General features: G+C 36.0%; 2 protein-coding genes across 3 annotated transcripts in view; one reads left to right on the plus strand and one right to left on the minus strand.

The window, feature by feature from the left end:
* The window catches only part of LOC128675990 (furin-like protease 2), a 242,316-nt gene that overhangs the window by 118,764 nt on the left and 101,315 nt on the right, over positions 1–22,237 (plus strand). The gene's annotated exons all lie outside the window — the stretch shown is intronic.
* LOC128676088 (uncharacterized) lies at positions 556–7,045 on the minus strand. Its single transcript, XM_053756027.1, has 2 exons — positions 6,370–7,045; positions 556–1,423 (listed from the first exon to the last, which is right to left on the minus strand). The coding sequence occupies exons 1-2, from the start codon at positions 6,607–6,609 to the stop codon at positions 572–574; spliced, it is 1,092 nt and encodes a 363-aa protein (XP_053612002.1). The 5' UTR covers positions 6,610–7,045; the 3' UTR covers positions 556–571.

Here is a 22,237-nt window from a genome sequence, read left to right on the forward strand (position 1 = left end):
GATCCTCACTTTCGCTATCTGACGGCACTGTTGTACTAGTGGTGCCATCTGTTATCGAGTTGTTTAATTTATTTTCATTTGATGTGGATGGCTGCGAGCATGGTCGTCTTAATGTTATATTGTCAAGTAAATAATTAATTTTAAATTATACTTGGCTGTTTGTACTTGATGTCTAGATATGTCAATGTCAAAATCTTGTTGTTTAATTGACTTAAGTATTCTGTCCTTATTGCTCAAATAGTGATTTAGTAAAATTATCTTCTCATTGGTCAAATATTAAAAAGAAAGTGATGGAAAGTTTAAAATTTATGATCGTTAAAAAATTTCGCTATGTATTTTGTCGAAAATTTCAAAGTAATAATGGTTTTATGGTGAAACTTTTTGTCGTACCTTGATGGTCTGGATGTACAGGTTAGTTTTCTTATGTAATAATCACTTGTGACTTGTTTTATTGTAATTTAAAGTATAAAAAACTTGAGAGCGATTGATTATGCGTGTTTACTTAATGACTCCTCCCTAATATTATTTTATGTTGTGTTATGCACTTTTGACCAGACAAGAACCAACAGTATTATGCCCCAAAAATTTTTGTTAGATCCTGTTCACAGCGAATGCGATGACGCGGTGAGTCGGAGCCCGTATGCTGCCTTACAAATATTTTTCCGTCTTTTGTCCAGACATATCGCCAATTGTGAGATTTGCCCAGATCTCTTGCCCGCCTGAACAGTTGACGATTGGTTTTAGTTAACCTTTCATTAATATAAAAACGGCGATGCGGCATCGGGAGGCCTGTGCCCTCCGTAGTAGCGCCACGGCGCACGCGCGCTGAGTGTAGCAGTTGGTCTCGCACCGCCCGCCGCGAAACGCGGACAACAATGGGGCGCGGCCGCTGCGCTGCGCCATCGCCCTCGAAGGATCGACCAACCCGCGACACAGATACTATGTTTTGCTCCGTTAAATCTACAGCAAGCTTGTCCGCAATGGAGCTAACTAAGTGTACCAAGTTTTCACCCTTTTCTTCGGGGATATTTGTTATTTCTAAGTCATTTCCCAATAAATCCTGGTCACGATCATTCAGTTCCGCCTTCAAGTTCTCAATTGTCACTTGCAGTGATATGTCCTTGTTTGTACTTAACTCTGCTACTTGATTCTCCAGGATGTCGACTCGCTTTTGCAATTGGTCTTGTTTTCGGTCACTCTCTTCAAGCCTTTCAGTAAGCCTAGCAACCACTGTGTTAAAAATTTCCAACTGTACTCGCGCAGCCTTCATTTCCTCCCGCCACTGTCGTGCCTCTAGCATGAAGGATTGCATGTCAGTCATCTCCACGGTATCATTCAGCGCACTGCTGTCATCCAGGTGTTGGGTGAGATTGCACGCTGCCGCACCCCTATTGATGATGGCTCTTTCGTCCGATCTGTGTCCCTGAGTAGACGTGTTACGCTCTGTTTAATTATATTTCGACAAAAGTGCAAGCAAAATTATTCTGTATTTAATCTATTCCGTGCGGTCAATACTGCATCATTCATTACTAAAATATTCCATTGAAGAGGTTCACGTGTTTCTCCCTACCTGCGCATACGACCGGCGAACTTGCTACTTGTCCTATAAGAGTAAGAAAGACACCCGTTTTACCTCTCGCTTTCGCTACGGCAAGGCGCCTTCATCTCATCAAGCTACGAAGCGGCTGCTACGAAGCTACGAGTGCCTACGCAGTGTCTACGGTGGAAGGTGGGGACTATACTCAATACACTTGATGTGCTACGAGCGTGTGCCTACGTGAATATTTGTTTCTACTCTTTTACTAGTGTACTTCGGTCGAAATTTGTCTGTCGCATTAAGCGTGGCCATACGTAATAGCAACACTCACCGTTTTTATGTATATGTAAGTACTAGCGGATGCAATATTGGGTGGACGCTGAGCTGTTAACGTACTTATCGCATTTATAAAAACAGCATTCCTCACGGAACGTTATGGACTGTCTTAATAAATCCCTTTCTGATTCTAACTTGAATATGACATCTCAAGCGGAAATTACACCGCCGAATTATGTTTGCGCTCGCATAAAGAGAAAGAGGAGCAGTGATCATTGTTCTTCCGACTTCCAGGAAGAAATGAGGAACATGTTGACTGCTTTAACTGACAAAGTAGAGAAGAATTCCAGTAGTTTAACTCAGACTGTCAAAGAAATACGATTAGCTATTGCAAACATTGAAAGCAGCGTCTCATTTGTTACTACTATAAACGAAGATCTGCAAAAAAAGTTAGAATCTATGGAGTCACAAAGAAAAAAGGACTTGGAATACATTTCTCGCTTGGAGAATCAACTTGAAGATGTTCAAAAGATATGTCGTAAAACTTCCATAGAAATACGCAATGTCCCTAACGCACAAAATGAGACTAAGGAAGATCTTGTCTCCATGGTGACATCATTGTCGGAAAGCGTTGGCTGCCAGAAAATTACCAAAATGGACATAAAGGACATATACCGTGTTAAGAAAAATAAGGATAATGACAATAAAACTGTGGTACTGGAACTTACATCTGTACTAACTAAAACTGATCTTTTGAAATCTTGTAAGTCATTCAACTATAGAAATAAATCAGCTAAACTAAGCCTGAAACACCTGGGATTTAAGACAAACGGTGACTCGCCTATATTCGTATCTGAACAACTTACAGCTAAGGGTGCGCGACTTTACTTCTTGGCCAGGGACTTAGTAAGAAGGAAACTATACAAATACTGTTGGACGGCCTTCGGTAAAGTGTACTTAAGGAAAGATGATGTCTCCCCGATAATCATGGTTATGAGTGAAGCTCAACTGCAGACAATTTCTAAAAATGAAATATGACTAGCTTTGTTTTCCTTGGTCCTACTAAATTATATTGTAAAAGTGATTCATGCCTCATATAAAGTTTGTGTATTCTTTTTCTATTATGTGATGTCTTACTATGCATTTTATTTTTTGTTTGTCTATTCAATATCATATAATCTCGCATTTTTCTACCTGAAATTCCACATAGTCTCTGTAACGCTATGGGTAACCTTTGTTATTATAGTTATGATAAATCATGTCTCCAGTCACGTCATTTCTCGCTATGCATATATTTTTATGTCCCGTAGTATAGGAACTCATGAAAATGGATAATACTCTTTTTATTGCAAACGAATTAGACAAAACTGAAGTAGCTTTTTCTATTTCTTGTTCAACTGAGGAACTAAATAAGCACAATAGAAATAGACAAGTTGACTGCTCCATTGTTGCTCAGAATATTCGTAGTGTCTACGCTAATATGGACGATCTCCAAGCTGTGCTCTCTACAATTCAGACCACTGCGAATGTTTTGATTTTAACGGAGTGTAGACTCGATATTGACAAGCCTGTACCACTGCTAGACGGTTATTTTTCATATCATTCAACAAAATACATCAACCAAAATGATGGTGTTGTAATTTACATTCGTAAGGAGTTGGTTTCAACAGTAAAAGAGATAAATCTAACGAATGCTTCATGTCTCCAAATACATTTTGATGACTGTATAATTTTAGGTATTTATAGATCACCATCATTCAAAAATGCAGAACCATTCATCGATTCGCTCGGTTGTTATCTTAATAACATACAAGACTCTAAAAATATTATTATTACCGGGGATATCAATATTAATTTGATTAGTTATCCGAATGAACCACCCGAAACTATTGCTAATAGATCATTATATTTAAACATGCTAGCTGTATATGGTCTTCTGCCCGGGCATTGTTTTCCAACAAGATTTGATAATTGTTTGGATCATGTAATATTAAAAACTGAAACAAATAACGTCAGTATAGCAGTGTTAGACTCTACCATCACTGATCACAACATGGTTTACATTGATTTAAAGGCCTCTAGCAAAACTTTTAAAAAGACTAATTTTAAAAATATCACTAATTTACCTAACGCCGTATCCTCCTTAGAAAACAAAAATGTAAACTCTCTTCTTTTATTGTCTGACCCTAACGAAATAACAAAGCAACTCGTACAAAAAAATTCGGATTCTTTATCGGATAACACAAAAACAGTAATTATTCCAAAAAGTAAAAGAAACTTAAAGCCTTGGATCACTAAAGGTTTGATTAGATGTATTAGAAATAGGAATAAGCTGCAACAAAAAACCAGAAATGAACCACATAATGATATTTTAAAGATTACCTATCGTAGATATCGAAATTTTCTTAATAATCTTTTGAAAAAGCTCAAACGATCTTATGAATCACATCAACTCAATATTGCCTCAAAAAATCCTAAAGCCTTGTGGAACACTATTAAATCATTCGCAAATTTAAACAAAGCCAAAACTGGTAATCATGCACTTTTAAATCTATCTCAGTCTCCATCTGAATCTGTTGAATATATAAATAAACACTATGCAAATGTGGGCTCTAAACTTGCTGAGGAAATCAATTGCACAAATCCTATGTACTCTTGTGTCGCTGGTCTAGATTATCAGCCTCATTCGTTTGTACTCATTGATACTGACTGTCAGGAGGTGTATGAGGTACTGATGGGATTAAAAACAACTAGTGCCCCTGGCTGGGACAACATAAGCACTGTATATCTAAAATTATGTAGCAATATTATAACTCCTATACTTACGCATCTATGTAATCAATGTTTTAAACTTGGTGTCTTCCCAGGTTCTTTGAAATGTTCCTTGATTCATCCAGTTCACAAAAGTGGAAACAGAGATGATGTACGGAACTATAGGCCTATTTCAGTGCTCTCTGCTATCTCCAAAATATTGGAAAAATTGATTAATTCGAGATTAATGTCGTTTTTGAATAAATTTGAATTATTATCATCTCGTCAATACGGTTTTAGGTCAGGCAGAAGTACTGAGGATGCTGTAGCTGATCTGGCGAATTTAGTAGTGTCACATATTGATTCCGGTAAAAAGTGTCTATCTCTGTTTCTTGACCTAAAGAACGCTTTTGACACCGTATCTATTTCTGCCCTAGTACAAAAACTCGAAAGGATAGGTATACGTGGCATTCCTTTGAAACTCCTAAATGACTACTTACAAGAGCGTAAACAGAGAGTTGTTGTGGGTGATTTCACCAGTAATGATATTGCCGTAACCTATGGTGTCCCGCAGGGCAGTGTGCTTGGCCCGACTCTTTTCTTAATATACATAAACAGTCTATGTGACTTGAATATTGAGGGAGGTCAGGTATTCTGTTATGCGGATGATACCGCCATCGTCTTTTCGGGTAGCACGTGGAAGAACGTATATGAACTTGCGGAACGTGGACTTATAACTGCACAAACTTGGCTAAGTAGTAATTTACTTACTCTTAACCAATCCAAAACTAATTTTGTTGCATTTTCTATTAGAAATAATACACAACCTCCTTCTAATTTGACATTAAAAATTCACTCGTGCCAGGGTCCCTACGTTGACTGTAACTGTACGATTGCGGAAAAGGTGACCTTTACTAAGTACTTGGGAGTTGTTATAGACCAAAACTTGAACTGGTACTCACATGTGGATATGGTTGCATCAAGGATAAGAAAATTATCTTGGATTTTTAAAAAACTTAGACATGTAGCAAACCGTAATCTTCTTCATATGATATATATTTCTCTTGTCCAATCCATCCTTATCTACTGTATCTCTGTATGGGGCTGCGTGGCAAAATCGAAACTCATAGAACTGGAACGAGCCCAGCGTTCTCTTCTGAAGATGATATATTTTAAACCTTATCGTCATTGTTCTCATTTGCTACATGTGGAAACTGGTGTTCTTTCGGTAAGACAATTATATATTTTACATTCGGTTCTTAGGAAGCATAAAACTCTTTATTTTGACAGAAGTATTTTGGCTAAGAGAAGAATGAACGTTATAAATTTGATAGTTACAAATACAATATTTGCGTCCAAACAAAGCTATAAGCTTTCAGAATATCTGTATAAAAGTATAAATAATAAGTTAAAAATATACCCTAAAACGTATCAGGAATGTAAGCGAGAGGTGTCATCCTGGTTACAGAAGCTCACTTATGAGGAAACTGAAGCAATTCTTATCCCACTTAAATGATTTGCATATAGTCAAATAACTGATTAGCATTTACGTCTACTACATTTATGTTTTTCGTGTATACTTGCATAATAAATATAAGTATATCTGTCTGTATACATATAAGTTAAATAATATTCTCTTTGTTGTGCTTTTATATATTCTTTACCTGCAATGTCATTGTCGTAAGAGCGGGACTTGCCAGACACAGGTTTTTAACTTAATTGGTGAGTCCTGGCAACCTATGTTTAAAGCATTATGTTTAAAGAATAAAGAATTTTTGAATTTTGAATTTTTTTGAATTGATATTAACTCCATCAGACACACCACGAACGGGAGTGTTGGTATTGTCCGACTTCGGCATTTTGCTGATACAACACACACATCTCCAGGCTTGCCGATGCTCTCCGGTCAGAGTGCTATAAAATCGTTGCTGCGAGACATTAGCGCAGATTAAATCGTACGCCCTTTTACACGAGAAGCAGGTTAGATACTCTCTATCAGTAATTAAAGATTGGCATCCAGCACAGGTTTCATAGTTATCTGGCATTATGAGACGAAAAAGAATATGCCCGCAGAAGCAAATATATATATAAAAAAATAAAAAAAATAAAAATTTGCTAGGTGGCCGTGGATTCGAACCAGTGTCTTTCACACGAAAGTCGTGTATACGGACCGCAGAGCCACAGCGGCGATGGCGTAGGCGGCGAAACTTTGCTTTCGTTGTTGGGCGGACTGTCAAAGCGCACAGAGTTGGGCGGAGTCTAGGTCCGATGACTAATAACTGGCACTCGTAGCGAAGTAATGATCACAATTACACAGCAGATTTGCACTGATTTAGATTGTTGTTACGACAAATTAAAGAGTGGTTCTTAACTGTACACTAGTCACATAAACACCATTCGGAAGAACTTTTATCCAGGATAATTTTGATATAGAATTTGCACCAGTAGGAATACTTTTTGACTGCTTATTGATTTAATTTGGCGGAGTAAAAAAACTTAACGTATTGACGGTAACTCGATCGCGTCGGTACTCCAATATGATGTGTTGAATCATTCCGCTCGCGATCGCACACACAATACCACTCGAGCAATAAGTACTAATCTTCATTCAGAATCACAACTCCGCTCCGTATTCAATTGTTGCGATTGCTGATACGGAAAATTTTAATATTATGCAGCTTGGAAACCTTTCATGGAATATACAGACCGTCTGATTTGAAAGTTTATGCTCTTAAATTAGACATTTTTTACAAGATTTATTTGACTTGTATGTACGAGTATGTAACCGCTCGTATGTTTGTTCGGGAATATTGCAACTTAATTTTTAAGAATATATATTTAAGTATAATTTATAATTTTTCTTAGTACACGTTTTGTTTGGATCACAATGCATTATGGATATGCTTGACCTAATAATGTACCACAATAAGGAAATATGTGACGTCTTTGTTCTCTGTATGCAGTGGAAAATATTTTTTGTAAAAAAACTTATCCTTTTTATTTTACGAGTCGACAGTTAAATAGATTACAATAATATTGGCTGGCATTGCAGCATCAAGTTTCACAAAAGTCTTTAAAACTCAATCAAGAGGCGAGTCTTTAGTTTGTAGGTTTATTAATTATTTGATGAGTCTTTTCGTAACTCAACGCTCATTGCAACGTGTATTCTTGTACTTATGGATTTATATTTATTTTCATAATATTTTATTATTCCTTCAAGCATACCCACACGGACGCTATTTCTATTTTCCATATACTGTCTGGCACGTGTCTCACGCTTCATCCATTTTACCAGTAAAGGCATATTCTTTTTCCGCACACTACATCTCTTAATATATTTTACTTGTTTACTCAAGAATTTATTTCTATATTTTTCGTCGGATATTTCATAGCAATATCTGAAATTCTTCTAAATATAGAAAGGAGTAGATCGCGTGTAATATATGTACTAATTGTTCGTCGCGAACGCAGACCTCGCGAATGCAATAAATTTTGATGAGATTTTACAAAATTGTGAATATTTCGAAAACGACTTAACCGAATTTGTTGCCCCACGAACTTAAAAATTCCATTTGTATATTCTACATACCTTTTAAATGTCATTAAAAAGTTAACGCATTACAAACATACATAAAATGTATTTTTGCCCCAAGTAGAATGTAAGAAAAAAATTGTAAATTAAACTTCGAAATGGCGTTCGTAAAAATGAAACTAAATACCTATAGTGAACTAAAAAGAGGTCGCATTCCAGCGGGATTCGAACTCTAGACGCTCAAGTCAATCAGTCTTTACCTCTTGTAAACGAACGGGACTATTCATCTTTTGACAACGCTGATGAACATATCCGTCTATTATGTCTATGTGTATGTCATAATAGAAAATGAAATTCCTTTGTTATTTCGTTGTCACTACAAACACGAAATAGTCGTAAGAGCCATCAATTCCAAGGCGCTTAGGCCATTTGTGCCAACTCCGCTATTTTCAAAAATTTACAAAAAATGGCTCGACAATCGATTTTCATACGTTTTTCGAACCTGCTCCAAAAATTTCACGGGAATCGGTTGAGAACTGCGACCTTTAGAGGTGTACACACAGACATACGAAAGCACTTTTGGCCAAGCTGAAACGGAGACCTCGCTCGCTTCGCTCGCTCGGTCAAATCGTAATAGATAGTGGTTCCGCCCTAGAATAGGATCACTCCTACCATGAGATATATCGATGTCGTTGTAATATGTAATAACACTGATAGCTTAATTTGTAGACAATGGAATTACAAATTCAGTTGGCAAAGCATTTTAAGCATTTCTAAAACAATAAATAACATGTTTTTCGCTGGACGTTACTGTTCCGGGTTTGCGAATAAAGCGATTCAATTTACAAGGCGCATGTCTACGCTTGCTCGGGAATTTCTATCGCAATTTGTTACTGGACGTCCAGATGGCCGGCGGAATTCAGTTTTGGTCTTCCTTACGTCTTATAAAGAGGGAAATATGTTACCCTTTTAACGATAAATGGAAAATATCTGATGTTTATTGACTTCATGAGAAAACGGTTGTGAGACGAGACGCTTTGCATACAACATACAGACGAAGCTAACAGATTTCGACGAGATTTAGTAGACGACATACTATGACTCCACATAGTTTCATTTTTTTTAAATGCCATGAGAAAAGCAGTATATTAGTAACTTACAACTACCCTCTTTTGGAGCATTTTATTTTATGCATGTGATAATAATAGAAAACCGTACGAAGTGAAGACGAAAAATTTATGCGGATATTATTCTCGCTACGTTTTATATCTGAGGAGGAAACTTAACAAAAATACAAGGAATTGTAGTACTTTTGTTGCACTAATTACATACTTATCTCGACCACAATCGCGTCCAATCAATGGCTAAGGTCTATTAGCACAAGGTTATCAATGTCACAATATAACGTCACTAATTCCGTTTAATTAATTGGGATCGTCCCACGGAGCCGCTATCAGTTCTGATTATCTGTCATCTGCTGAACATTGCTGGAGCAATAGCTGAATATGATTCATCTTTTTGATGAGTACATATTGGCAAGTGAGGTTTTGATTTAAGGAAAACTTTTTATATATATTGTTTTATCATTTCACTCATGTCAAGTCATGAGTCATCACTATTAAGTTTAATTTTTATATCTATATACTTAATTGCCAGGGTTACTATACCTATCCTTACTTATTATAAAACAAAGTCCAAATTTTTAGTCTTTTATTCTGAAATACAGCTGAGATTGTATTTTTCTCTTTCAATTGTTCTTCTTATTTCTAATTCCACACTTTAATCCAATTAAAAAAGTTCTAATTTGTTTGAGGTTCTCAAAGTACCTCTAAGTATTCCCAAAATCGCATAGGGCCCACATTTACTATCATCGTAAAGGACCTCTTTGATCATAGTCTGTGGGTATTATACATACTATCGTACGAGTATATGGTATATGGGTATTATATATATTCCTTGAGCGTATTACTATTCAGCCGGCCGCATAATGCCGCCATTCCTAGGCATCTCATTGTTATCAGTGGGCATGTATAATGTGACAGATGTACTTGACATCGCGTATTTTACGATACGGCCGTCGTACTAAGCATAACTGTTGTATGTTTTGGTTTAGAATTGGGTCAGACGCAGATGAAGTTTTTCTTCAATCTGTATGATCATCTATATACATTTATAAAACTCTTGCGTTACTGAGTGACTGACTGACAGACAACGCACAGCCGAAACTACTGAGCGTAGAAAGCTGAAATTTGGTGGGTCCTAGGATCCTGGGATAGTGTAGGGGAGCACTAAGAAGGGATTTCCTGAAATTCCCACGGGAAACGGATTTTTACTCACATACGAAGTTGTGGGCAAAAGCTAGTACCAATATATAAAGAGAAAAGATTTATATTTATATAAGAGAATGAATAAACTCAAGAACAATTGGGCCGATTTTGATGAAATTTAGCACAGAGATAGACGAAACCTTCTGGAGTGACATAGGAAACTTTTTTATTATGGTTTTACTCAAGCGAAGCCGGGACAACTCCGGGACTCTAGTTTTAGATAAATAAATAATGGTTGGCATGAGATCAGCTTACGCTTAGGTACCAACTACTCATTTGCAGCACTGGATTCACGATGATTTTTAAGTATTTATCGTAGTGAGTCAGTGGTTCGATGATATTCATTATTATAATTCGTGCGATGAGTGTTCGTCTTATGTCTATCCTGCATCCCGTTTAAGCTTCATCGCAGCCTTTTCTACAATGACAGCAATTAACAAGTACCTATGGCTCTTATAAAATAATGGGTAAAAAATATCAGGTATACATTTATGGCAATCACTACTTTAATTTAAAGCAATGCAACCTCTGCATAATATTGAAATTATCCAGCAGTGCTCGTGCACCTCTAACTTATTTCACCTTTGCAGGTTTAATGCGCTCATGAAGCAATATTACTTACATAACCATTTCGTGAATTCCCCCGAATTCCGCTGTACGAAATTCATTAAACTCTAACACGAATTTTCTCACAGACATGTACTGTATAACGGGGAGCCGCAATTAAAAGTTTGCGTAGAGACTATAAGCCAACATTTTGATTTAAAGTTCGCGGTTACGCTCGCCACCAACAACGGTTCGGTTTTTACACAACAATGCATTCAATGAAACGTTTTGATCACCTTTTGATCACGGCGACACCAATTTTAATTGGCTTTGTCGACGCCAATGGATAGCGATGCACAGTCATTTGCATCTTCCGGTAATTTGGCTGTACCCCCAGTATGCCTCGTCTATTACTAAATTGGTTGATTGCGGCCGAAGCTACGCCTCGATCTAATGTCCACTGGACCCCCAATATTCAACGTCATCTGTTATTTTGTGCCCATTTGAAATTAAATTCATCCAGAATTATTTAAGAAGTAAATCGGAACTGGATCTTTAAAATAATTAAATTCAACGATTTACTGATAACTTCAACTTAATAAAACCGATTTACTGATAACTATTAAACTGTCAGTCTTTAGAACTGTCTTTCCAAGTCTGTGTTCATACGTCAGCTAATTTCCGACTAAAACAATTATAATTTTCTAAAATTAAATGTTTATTCTTCTACTTTTCGTATTGACATAAGAAGAATCAAATTTTAACTTTCATTAATTACTACGGTCGAAGCACAAGCGAGTATTTTCAAATGTTTAACCACAAACGAATGAAACAAATAAAACGGTGGCGCCACCCTGTTACTGAAACGGAGTGAAATTAGTTTATTTGCATTTAAGAGTTGAGCACAAGTTGGTAGTGGACAGAGCTTCCATTCCATTAGTAGGAAGCGAAGTTGGCGGTTATTTTTAATTAATGCTACCAGTAGGTGGCGTATTTAGTTGTTTTCCTCATAATATTCGCGTTTATGCTGTAGCTGGGACTCTAAAACTAAGTGCTAAAAGAGCGCTTTTAAAAACGGGCTCATTTTAAGCCATTGCCTCTATTGGTGTTTATACGACATGTAAGTTAATATAAATCGTTTTATTTATAGAGTTTTCTTTGTAATCTTTTTAAAACTTCTTCGAGTATGTACCGTTCTATGTTAGCAAAATAATTGAATAAACTGACTGGTACAGTCAGCACATACGCATTGTAAAATTCATGTTGGACACTCTGATTTAGAGACTTAAACCAGCCAGCAAATATTCCGATAAAACGAAATGAAATTGCCTTATGTTCCATAGCTACAGAGCCTTTGAAACAAACAGAAATATTTTGACGCCAGAAAAAGCCAATGGATTTATATGGATCATCTATTGCGCTGGAATCCTATCCTTATAAATCAATTTTGCGGAGATAAAAGTGTAACTTGGACAATATGAAAAGGTTTCGATTAGGAATTTCGTTCGTAGTTCGTTAAAATTTTAGTTTTATTATAATATAACTAGATGTGGCCCGGGGCTTCGCTTCCGTGGTAATTTTGAATTTTGAGATAAAATAGAATAAAATAGCCTATAGCAATCTTGAATAATGTACCTTTCTAATGGTGAAAGAATTTTTGAAATTGGTTCGGTAGTTTCAGAGATTACCCGCCTCAAACATACAAACTCTCAAACACTTAACTTCTTATAATAATAGTATAGATTATGAAATTACTAGTTGTTGCTCGCAGCTCCGCCTGCGCTAGCCTATGTTTGACTCCGGATTATAAATTATATCTATTCCAAATTTAATCACTGCTGAGCGGTTTTTAGCCGTGAAAGTGTGACAGACAGACACACTTTCTCATTTATATTAGTCTACAAATATGGATGTACATAAGAAATGTTCCTAAGTATACCTAAGTGAAAAAATCAACAGCACAAAGTTAAATAAGTATTGACTTTTCCCACAAATAGCTAAGTATAATTTACCCGTCATGATTGTCAGTCGAAGTCATTTTAATGTTTAATACGAATAGTTCACCGTCTTATTCTTGGAAAGTTTGTGTTACAGTTGATTAGTCTAGTGGATTTATAAGGTCAGTTTATGTCCAAATATTATGTACCTATATATATTGTGTTGCAGGCATCTATAGGCTGCGGTGACCACTTCCCATCAGGTGGGTCGCATGCCTGTTTGCTTGCTAAGTAGTAGGTGTATTTAGGTGTATAATATAATAATAGGTAGGTATATAATTAGTATATAGACGTATAATAGTAGGTCGTCAATATGTTTCTTGCCAACTAAATCATATAATAAGGAGTATAGATATTACTACCTTAGCTTTTATTTAACTTGGAATATGTATGTACGAGTACGTTCGGGTGGAATCTTGTAACTCAATTTTGAATCAACTTCAATCGATTGAGCTGAAACTTTTTGCACGCGTTTAGTATGGATGACAATGCATTATTATGATTATGATAAGCATGACCTGATGGTGTACCCGGGAACGGCTCCCGACAAGGGAACTCCTCAACGGTTTACTACATGCAATTCATGCAAGAAGATCTTTCTCGAATAAAAGTACTTGTCAAAAATGTAATTTTTCTAAAAAACACTTTTTGTGATTCGTGTTGAAACAAATATTAAAATTATATTTATTATTTACATTTTAAATGAACAAACATTAATCGGCATTGTAAGTATGGAATTATGCAATTTGCAATCAACGAACAATCGGTTCACCCTTGACCAATATCGAGAAAACAATAATGGTCTCTCTATTCGTTGACGTCGAATTTGCTTAATAGCCTATTGTTAGACCAATACTATTTAAGCATTTGTTTATATTGGTAATGCATCACGGTTGTCAATGAGTTCATTGACATAATCTCATTGGAAATAATCTTTCGAAATTTGGACTTGTGTTTATGACGATTTGAGAGATGATATCAAACGTGGACAAGTAATCACTGCAACTGTTGACTTAAATCTGATACGCTTATAGTGGGTTGCACCGTCAACTTTGACGTTAACTTTAAAGTTTGGAAAACGCAAAGTACGCCATTTTGTCTAAACGTCAGGTGGTCTTTGATAAAAAGAAAATAGTTTAAAAATTCCATCTTCGCAGACACAGTTACAATTAAAATTTTCAATCTTTACATATTATAAAACAAAGTCCTCTGCCGAATCTGTCTGTCTGTTTGCAATAAACTCAAAAACTACTACACGGATTTTCATGCGGTTTTCACCAATAGATAGTGTGAGTAAAGTTTAGGTATATAATTGACCGAGCGAGCGAAGCGAGCGAGGTCTCCGTTTCAGCTTGGTAAAAAGTACTTTCGTATGTCTGTGTGTTCTCCTCTAGAAGTCGCATTTCTCAACCGATTCCCGTGAAATATTTTGGAGCCGGTTCGAAAAACATATGAAAATCGATTGTCGAGCCATTTTTTGGAATTTTTTGAAAATGGCGGAGTTGGCACAAAGGGCCTAAGCGCTTTTGGAATTGATGGCTCTTACGACTATTTCGTGTTTGTAGTGACAACGAAATAATATGACATACACATAGACATAATAGACGGATATGTTCATCAGCGTTGTCAAAAGATGAATAGTCCCGTTCGTTTACAAGAGATAAAGACTGATTGACTTGAGCGTCTAGAGTTCGAATCCCGCTAGAATGCGACCTCTTTTGAGTTCACTATAGGTATTTCGTTTTATTTTTACGAACGCCATTTCGAAATTTATTTTACAATTTTTTTTCTTATTACTTAGGGCAAAAATACATTTTTTGTAAGTTTGTAACGCGATAACTTTTGAAAATCGGACCACGGGGTCCGATTTTGATGAAATTTAAAAGGTATGTAGAATATGCAAATGGAATTTTTAAGTTCGTGGTGCAATAAAATCGGTTAAGCCGTTTTTGAAATATCCACATTCACATTTTGTAAAATGTCATCAAAATTTATTGTATTGGCGAGTTCTGCGTTCGCGGCGAACAACTAGTTTATTATGTTATATTTATTATTCTGTTATATATTATATTTACTCGAGCGAATTCGGGATGAGCGGCTAGTTAAATACAAAATATGCAAAAATATATTGTACAAAAATTCCACGAGTTGTCGCATGGGTCACACACAGCGGTGACAGATTTGTTTTTGGGCGAAGCGGGATTTTGAACCCTAATGAGTATAAAGTAGTAACTAAAGTATAAAAGCGTGATTATTTCAATGGTGGGACATAATTGAGAAAAAATATCCGGGTTGCATGCCGGGAGTGCCGGCAGAAGTGAAAACTTGAATATTAACGATGTGCATTTTCGACATCTTACGAATTTTCGATCAGGGTCACGTGTCCTGACTCTTGACGCGAGTTTAACATTTTTTACCCGTCACAAAAAGTGCACAACGCCGCTAAAGAAGTTTTCACTTCAAAGATACGGAAACTAATAGTGACTTTTTTCATATACCACATGCATGGTATTAAGTATCCAACATAGATAATGTTGCCCGGCCATGCGTCAAGTAAATATGGGCAAATATCAATTTCCCGATATGAATTATTAAAATATTTATTTGCGCATTCTGGTATCTGCTGTCATTAGTGTTTTAATTGATCGTTGGTCGAGGTGTAATGAGCGGCTCACTTCGCAATATTGGCTTAACATCATACGTATGTGCAACATGTAATATGTGGATGATTAAAATGTAATTTATATAATTAATAAAACTCTTGTTTGGTGCCTTTAGGTGACTTGAATAAAATCTAACACCAAAGGATCAACAATCTAACTCCACCTTCTCTAATTATGCCGTGCCGTTAATGAGGGCCCTAATATTGTAATAAATATGATTCTCGACCACTTTTAAAGTTCGGGCGTCTTGTATTCCAATTCACTTAAGGTTTTTTGGTGGGCCCTTAAAGACGAAGTGAGAAAAAAATGCATAATAAATAAATAAATAATCATCGGTTATACTCAATTTAAATACTTAATCAAGAAACTAAACAGTTTGACTTCGATAAATGTCATTTGATAAATAAAGTAGGTACCTTTTCTCACGACCATCTAATATTTTATTCTATACCAAATCGAATAACGCATAGCGTGCTGTAAATTATAGGGACCTAAGTCTTACCACATATGGCTTCATAACTCCTTAACCCTAATACGTTTCAGTAGTATATCAACTTTCGGGTACGATTGTCGAACATTCGAGTACTTTACGAGAACCCCTGTCATAATATCTGTCAATTGGAAAAAAATGTAGGAGATTGGAAAATATTCTATTAATATGATGAGGAGCTCAATGGCACAGTGATTAGCGCGCTCTGCCAGTGATAGTGGCGATTATTTACAATGGTCGGTCATTGGATAGGTGACCAAAACTACCTTGAGAACTTCCGTGCTTCGGAAGGCACGTTAAGTTGTTGGCCCACGTCATGGTCCATGCTCCTTATCCATTCATAAGGAAGGCCTGTGACCCAGCAGTGGGGACGTTTAAAGGCCTGTTGATGATGGTGATACTTATGAAATTTGCGTGGTTACTCAAAATAATGAAATTCGATGCCAACCAACAATGATAACGTTTAATCAATATAAGCTGAGTAATAAGCAAACTAATTTGGAAGCTGGCCAATGAAATCACAACGATAACGGATTATCAGGTTTATGATAACATACTCATAACATGTTAAAATTATTTAGGTTATAACAAAATATCTAATGTTTTTAGAAGTCACGGTAGTCGGAAGTCACTTGAATAATATTGTGCAATAGTCAAGTGTACAATTCAATCTTAGTTTAAGGCCTCTTGTTCGCGGACGCGTTTTTAGCCGTGCAACGTGTTTCGATGGCGTAATTTTACCCTTTAGTCCATTTCATCTCATCTAGTCATTTAGTCGGTCACCCAATGTCCATCTTAACTATTTTTCCTAACCTAAATCTGTTTCACGTCAACCTTCCTCAGGAATAACACTATCTATTAGTGAAAAACCGCAGAAAAAAAACAGCATGACAATCCTTGTTTATCGCAAAGAGACAGACAGACACGGCAGAGGACTTTGTATTGTAATATGTAGCAAGTACAAACAAATAAATGCTTTGCAATTAGACCTACACTTATTAACAATATTTACATCTTGTACTTACAAGACCTTGCTGCTTGCATTTGCAGCTTAAAAAGGTGTTCTTATTCGACCATCCAAGCAGTTTTATACATAAAACATTTAAATATTCAAGCTGGCAACAATACTAAATGTAAATTTCTAAGTACAAACACTATACGTAGAAATCCGCGTGTACCGACAGACAAGAGGAAGTTTCTTTGCGATAAGAATTCATTAATTTACTTTATTCCAACTGTAATTTTGTGCAAGCCAATGCAACTTGCAACGTGAAACTAACTTGTATATACGTAACCACAGTTTATGTTCGACATCGGAGCAGTTTCGTGGAATTCTAAATGCAAGCAAATCATCCTATTGCATCGGTTCTCACGGATATTCTTAGGCTGTGACTCCATAGATGAGTTCATATAAAACTGACTGACCAAAATTTTACAATTATTCTCCTTAGATCCATTGTCTAGATCCATAATGGATCTAGTTAGAATATTTTTCACATTAAATACAATTTTTACCCGAGATCTATTGAGTCTTTCGTCTCCGCATTCTCGACTCGACTGTTGGTACTAAGTCAATGAATTTGTGTATGGCTAAATCAGTTTAGCTCATAACAATTATTTAAGCAATATGGAATTCATGGTGATAAGATGAAATCTGTATGTACTTCGATATATATGATTTACTTAAAATGTACATATTTAGGCTGTAACTCGTATCAAAGCTAAATGCTTTGATTTACACACACACACAGTTAAATTATTGTACAAAATGAGATACGGTAATTTTATCATATGGACAGGTACCTTTAAAGTGCGCTAGCATTTCGGAGATAAGAGCTTCTGATGTACTAACATTATTATGTAATTTCAAACTAGTATCACTTAAGGAAAAGGAAGGCCAAGAAGGGCATTCCTAGATGAAATAAAAGAGAAGGCAGAGGTCGTGTCGAACTCTGCCTTCTCTCTGAGGTGAAATCAATGGCTGAGGACAGAATTAGATTGAAATTGCTTTATCGACAAGAACAAATCTATCTATTCTATTTCTATTAGGACAAATCACACCGATTGAGCTAGCCCCAAAGTAAGTTCGAGACTTGTGTTACGGGATACTAACTCAACGATACTATATTTTATAACAAATACATATATAGATAAACATCCAAGACCCGGGCCAATCAGAAAAAGATCATTTTCCATCATGACCCGACCGGGGATCGAACCCGGGACCTCTCGGTTCAGAGGCAAGCACTTTACCACTTCGCCACCGAGGTCGACAAAGTTCTTAAATTAATTGGTGATGATGATTGCTTATATTTGAGCATTAGCCCGGGCATTGCCCGGCCTTTGAAGCTCAGGGTCCTACTTTTTCTTCTACACCCACCGCCTTCAGCATCCTCAGTTGTCAAACCATTGGCATTTTTATATGAACAACTATAGCCAAATACCATTTCTAGGTTAATTCCGAAAACGATTTCCAAAATTGTTTAATTTCAAACTAAAACCTTATTATCATAGAAGAGTTTCAGTTTAGTTTACGAAATACGTGTGTGTGCCTTTGTAAATAAGGAAGAGTTAATTTTTGTGCGTTTAGTTTGATAAGCCTACTAATATTATAAATGCGAAAGTTTGTGAGGATGTGTGTCACGAAATGTACTGGACCTATTGTTATAAAATTATAAAGATTAACAGAATTAAACCTTAAGGTACTTTTTATCCCGAAATTCTCCATATTAAGGTACTTTTTATCCCGAAATTTTCCATACCTACCGAGAGAAATGCGTCGTCGTTCGCTACCGTTATATACTCAACACTTAAAATTTGTAATAAACAATATTTAAGTTATTTATCATCCTGTAGTCTGTAGCGAACAGACGCCTTTAACGTCAGGTTAACGCTTTGCTAACTGCAAGGCATTTTCTGATATTCTCACGGCCCAAAATTAGTTTATTTGTTCGCGGCGAGAATTTAATTATACCCGAATATGTCTACAAAAGCTGTGTAAATATGTTGTGAAGGAAGTTTGACGACAGTTTTTTTTTATTTCGCCGGCAGTGGACAGCGGGCGGCGTATATCACAAAGAGGAAAATATTTCTCATTTGGTGGAGAGGAAAAACAACAAAAATACCACATGTCCCGCCCTCAATCTCCTTTTGGCCCGCCGTCAAAGGAATATTATTCCAATTAAGCTCTTGTGACACAATGTAAGCGTTTGTTTTTGAATACCACACCTTTATCTACGTGTGCACGCAACGACACACAGACGGATACCGGTGTTGCGGCGATAACGCCATTTTCATTAAATTTTATTGTAATACTTCATTAAATTTATTGTATTGTTAACTGCGCCCCGGTGCTGTGCCCCCGCAGGAATTTCGAGATAGAAAGTATTATATATGTTATGCTAGTCCATGTTATATTCTAATGCATAATTTCCTTATATTTCGTCCAATAAAATGTATTTGTTTCCATCCATCTCGTGTTAATATCCTTTCAATTCCCCATTGTTTTCAAGAAAATGACTAACTTTATAATTTAAGTAATTAATCTAACACGAACACGTTGTAATAAACGTTAAGTACATCTGTATTATAACATGTAAGTTGCAATTCCTTTGTAGCAGTTTTTCGAACTGCAATGGAACTTTCTGGGTCTTTGTCTTCTCTCTTCCGTATCTTTGTAGTTTCTATGTCAGTTTTGTTCTTATTTCTACTTTTATTATTTGTTACAAAAGAAAGAACTTGTATGTCTGAAATAACAGCTAATTCTCTCATTGGCAACAGCTTTACAGACTCTCTTAATTAAGCAATATAATAGATTTCAGTTCAATATATATAGTAAAATTCCCAAATATTTTCTCTTGATCTGAAACACGATGCTAAAATGTAATGACAAATTTATTTTTACGACAGAGCTTAGACCGCATCTCACAACTATACAAAACTATCATACCCATAATGGGTACATTCGATATTTAGTACCACTATATACACGTGCGATACGGAATGTCTAATACTAAAGTTGGATATTCAGTTACTTTGTACCTAAGTATCGGTAATAGTACCGGTACACGTACTAGCGATATTTCTATGGCTGCAACTAATGTTGCCAACTCTTGCTATCGCCTTGTTGTCTGGCGTTATTCAAATACGCTGAATATCGAGTAACTAAGGCTCATCGCACGTTCTCGTTTAAGTTGCCTAATAAATGGAGAAGTTGTCTTTTGTGTGAAGCTTAGAAGGACGTCTTTTGGCTGGATATTGAGTTAAATACAATAATCCTTCATTGCACATTTTAGTTATGCATACTAATAGGTAATAGTGCTACATCTTAATTAATATCACTTTACTTATATATTTTTGCTAAAGATATTGCTGATCATTTTGGCGCTTTACTTATCATTCACATCCAAGCGATTCAGTACTGCGTTAAGGTTATTTGGCAACTAGAAAATGTTTAATTAGCATAAAATTATTTCAAAAAAAAAACTAGATTTTGTTTTGCTGGCATATTACGAAGAAGACTATGAAAATGTGGATCAGGTATGTGGATCCAATGATGCAATTAATCCGGTTTTAGATACTTCCATCCTGAATATATAAAGAATACTTACAAACTTAGCTTCACAAAAGTACAATCGTGTATCACCGGCCTAAAGTGTTCGACGTCGAGGCTCACTTTCATCGTGTGCCGTAAGCCTTTCTCATCCGGCTCTAGAGACGTCATCGATAAGTGTAGTACACGTGATCCCTCAGAACGGATTATGTCGACTACGAAGTTACGCAAAATCTTGTGTTATTTAAATATTTTTCTAGCGTTCTTCCTTGAGAACAAATCTCAAGGGGTGTAACCGTGAAGTTGTAAATCAAATTCAAAATTCTTTATTCAAATTAGGACCTCCATTACTTATTGACGTAAAAAACTTGTTTTACTTTACAGTCAACTTCCAAAACGCAGGTGAAGAAAAAGCGGCGCTACACACTTCACCACATCCTTGTCTCCAAAGATGTCACTTAATAAAAATGTGGGCCTTGTAAGTAACCCATGCTGCGTGTCAGTTTATGGCGCCAAGGTACATTGAGCACTCAATCGCAAGTGTAGAACTTCTCAATGCTATCATGCTTGCACTTAACTGCGTACGATACCGTTTATAACTTCATAGTAAAACCCAGTATAATCCTAAATAACGTTAAAAGACGTGGTTTCAATGCAAAACTAGTTATGAATATGTTATGACTGGAATCCTAAAGTTCAATATTAAACTGATATGGGATTAAACTTTCGAATCTTAAAACTTAGGTAGTGCAGGCATCACCAGCAGGCGTCTAGAGATATTTTCCGAGATGGGAGTTTTTGGGACGTCCCTTTTTCTAGATCACACTAATAGCATTCACAATAAGGTTGATTTTTGTGAATTACTATGAAAGATTTGTAGACGTCAAATGTTAACCCTCCTTTCTTCCGTCTTATCGTTTCATAGGATAGTTGCCATTAAGTCAAATCAGATACCCACTTTTGTTCCATGTGCAAAAACGAAAAAATATATGGGGCTAGTATGACAGAGAGCACAAGTGACATGACAATGTCAAAAAGTGTTTTAATGACATTTTAACAAGAACAAAAAAATACTAAATATTATTATAAATAAAATAGATCAATTAAAATGACATTTGATTGTTGCGTTTCATTATGTGAACGCATTTACACAAGCAATTATTGATTATTGTAAGGTTCAATATAACCTTGTTGTTATAGTTTGATTCATTTAACATTTTAATTAACGTAAAGAATTTGAATTTCAAACGACTGAGATCAGATCAAATGTACATATTGTGTTCTCTCCAAAAACGCTGGCAACTTGTTTAATAAATATGTATGTATAAGGTATAATCTTCTATGTTGCTCAGCCAGTTAGAGAACCTAACATAATAATATGTCCGTTCGGTGCAGTAAAGTTAAGGAGTTTCCTCGTTGAGAGCCGATCCTGATGATGATAATTTTGATTTTATTTGTTTATTTATTTTATTTTGAGCGAAATATAGGGTGATGCTATTTTATTTTCGGGGGCTTACAGCGAAATATAGTTAACATATGTTTCGATATATAAAACTATACTTATTA

Source organism: Plodia interpunctella, chromosome 15 (assembly GCF_027563975.2).
Source record: "Plodia interpunctella isolate USDA-ARS_2022_Savannah chromosome 15, ilPloInte3.2, whole genome shotgun sequence".
Taxonomy (NCBI): Eukaryota; Metazoa; Arthropoda; class Insecta; order Lepidoptera; family Pyralidae; genus Plodia; species Plodia interpunctella.

Bases quoted from the DNA above. Each gene is read 5' to 3' on its own strand.
- LOC128676088 (XM_053756027.1), bottom strand. From the start codon at position 6,609: ATGCCAGATAACTATGAAACCTGTGCTGGATGCCAATCTTTAATTACT. The intron at 1,424-6,369 runs AATATCAATTCA...ACGTCTACTCAG, and splicing joins GTGGTGTGTCTGATGGAGTT to GGACACAGATCGGACGAAAG.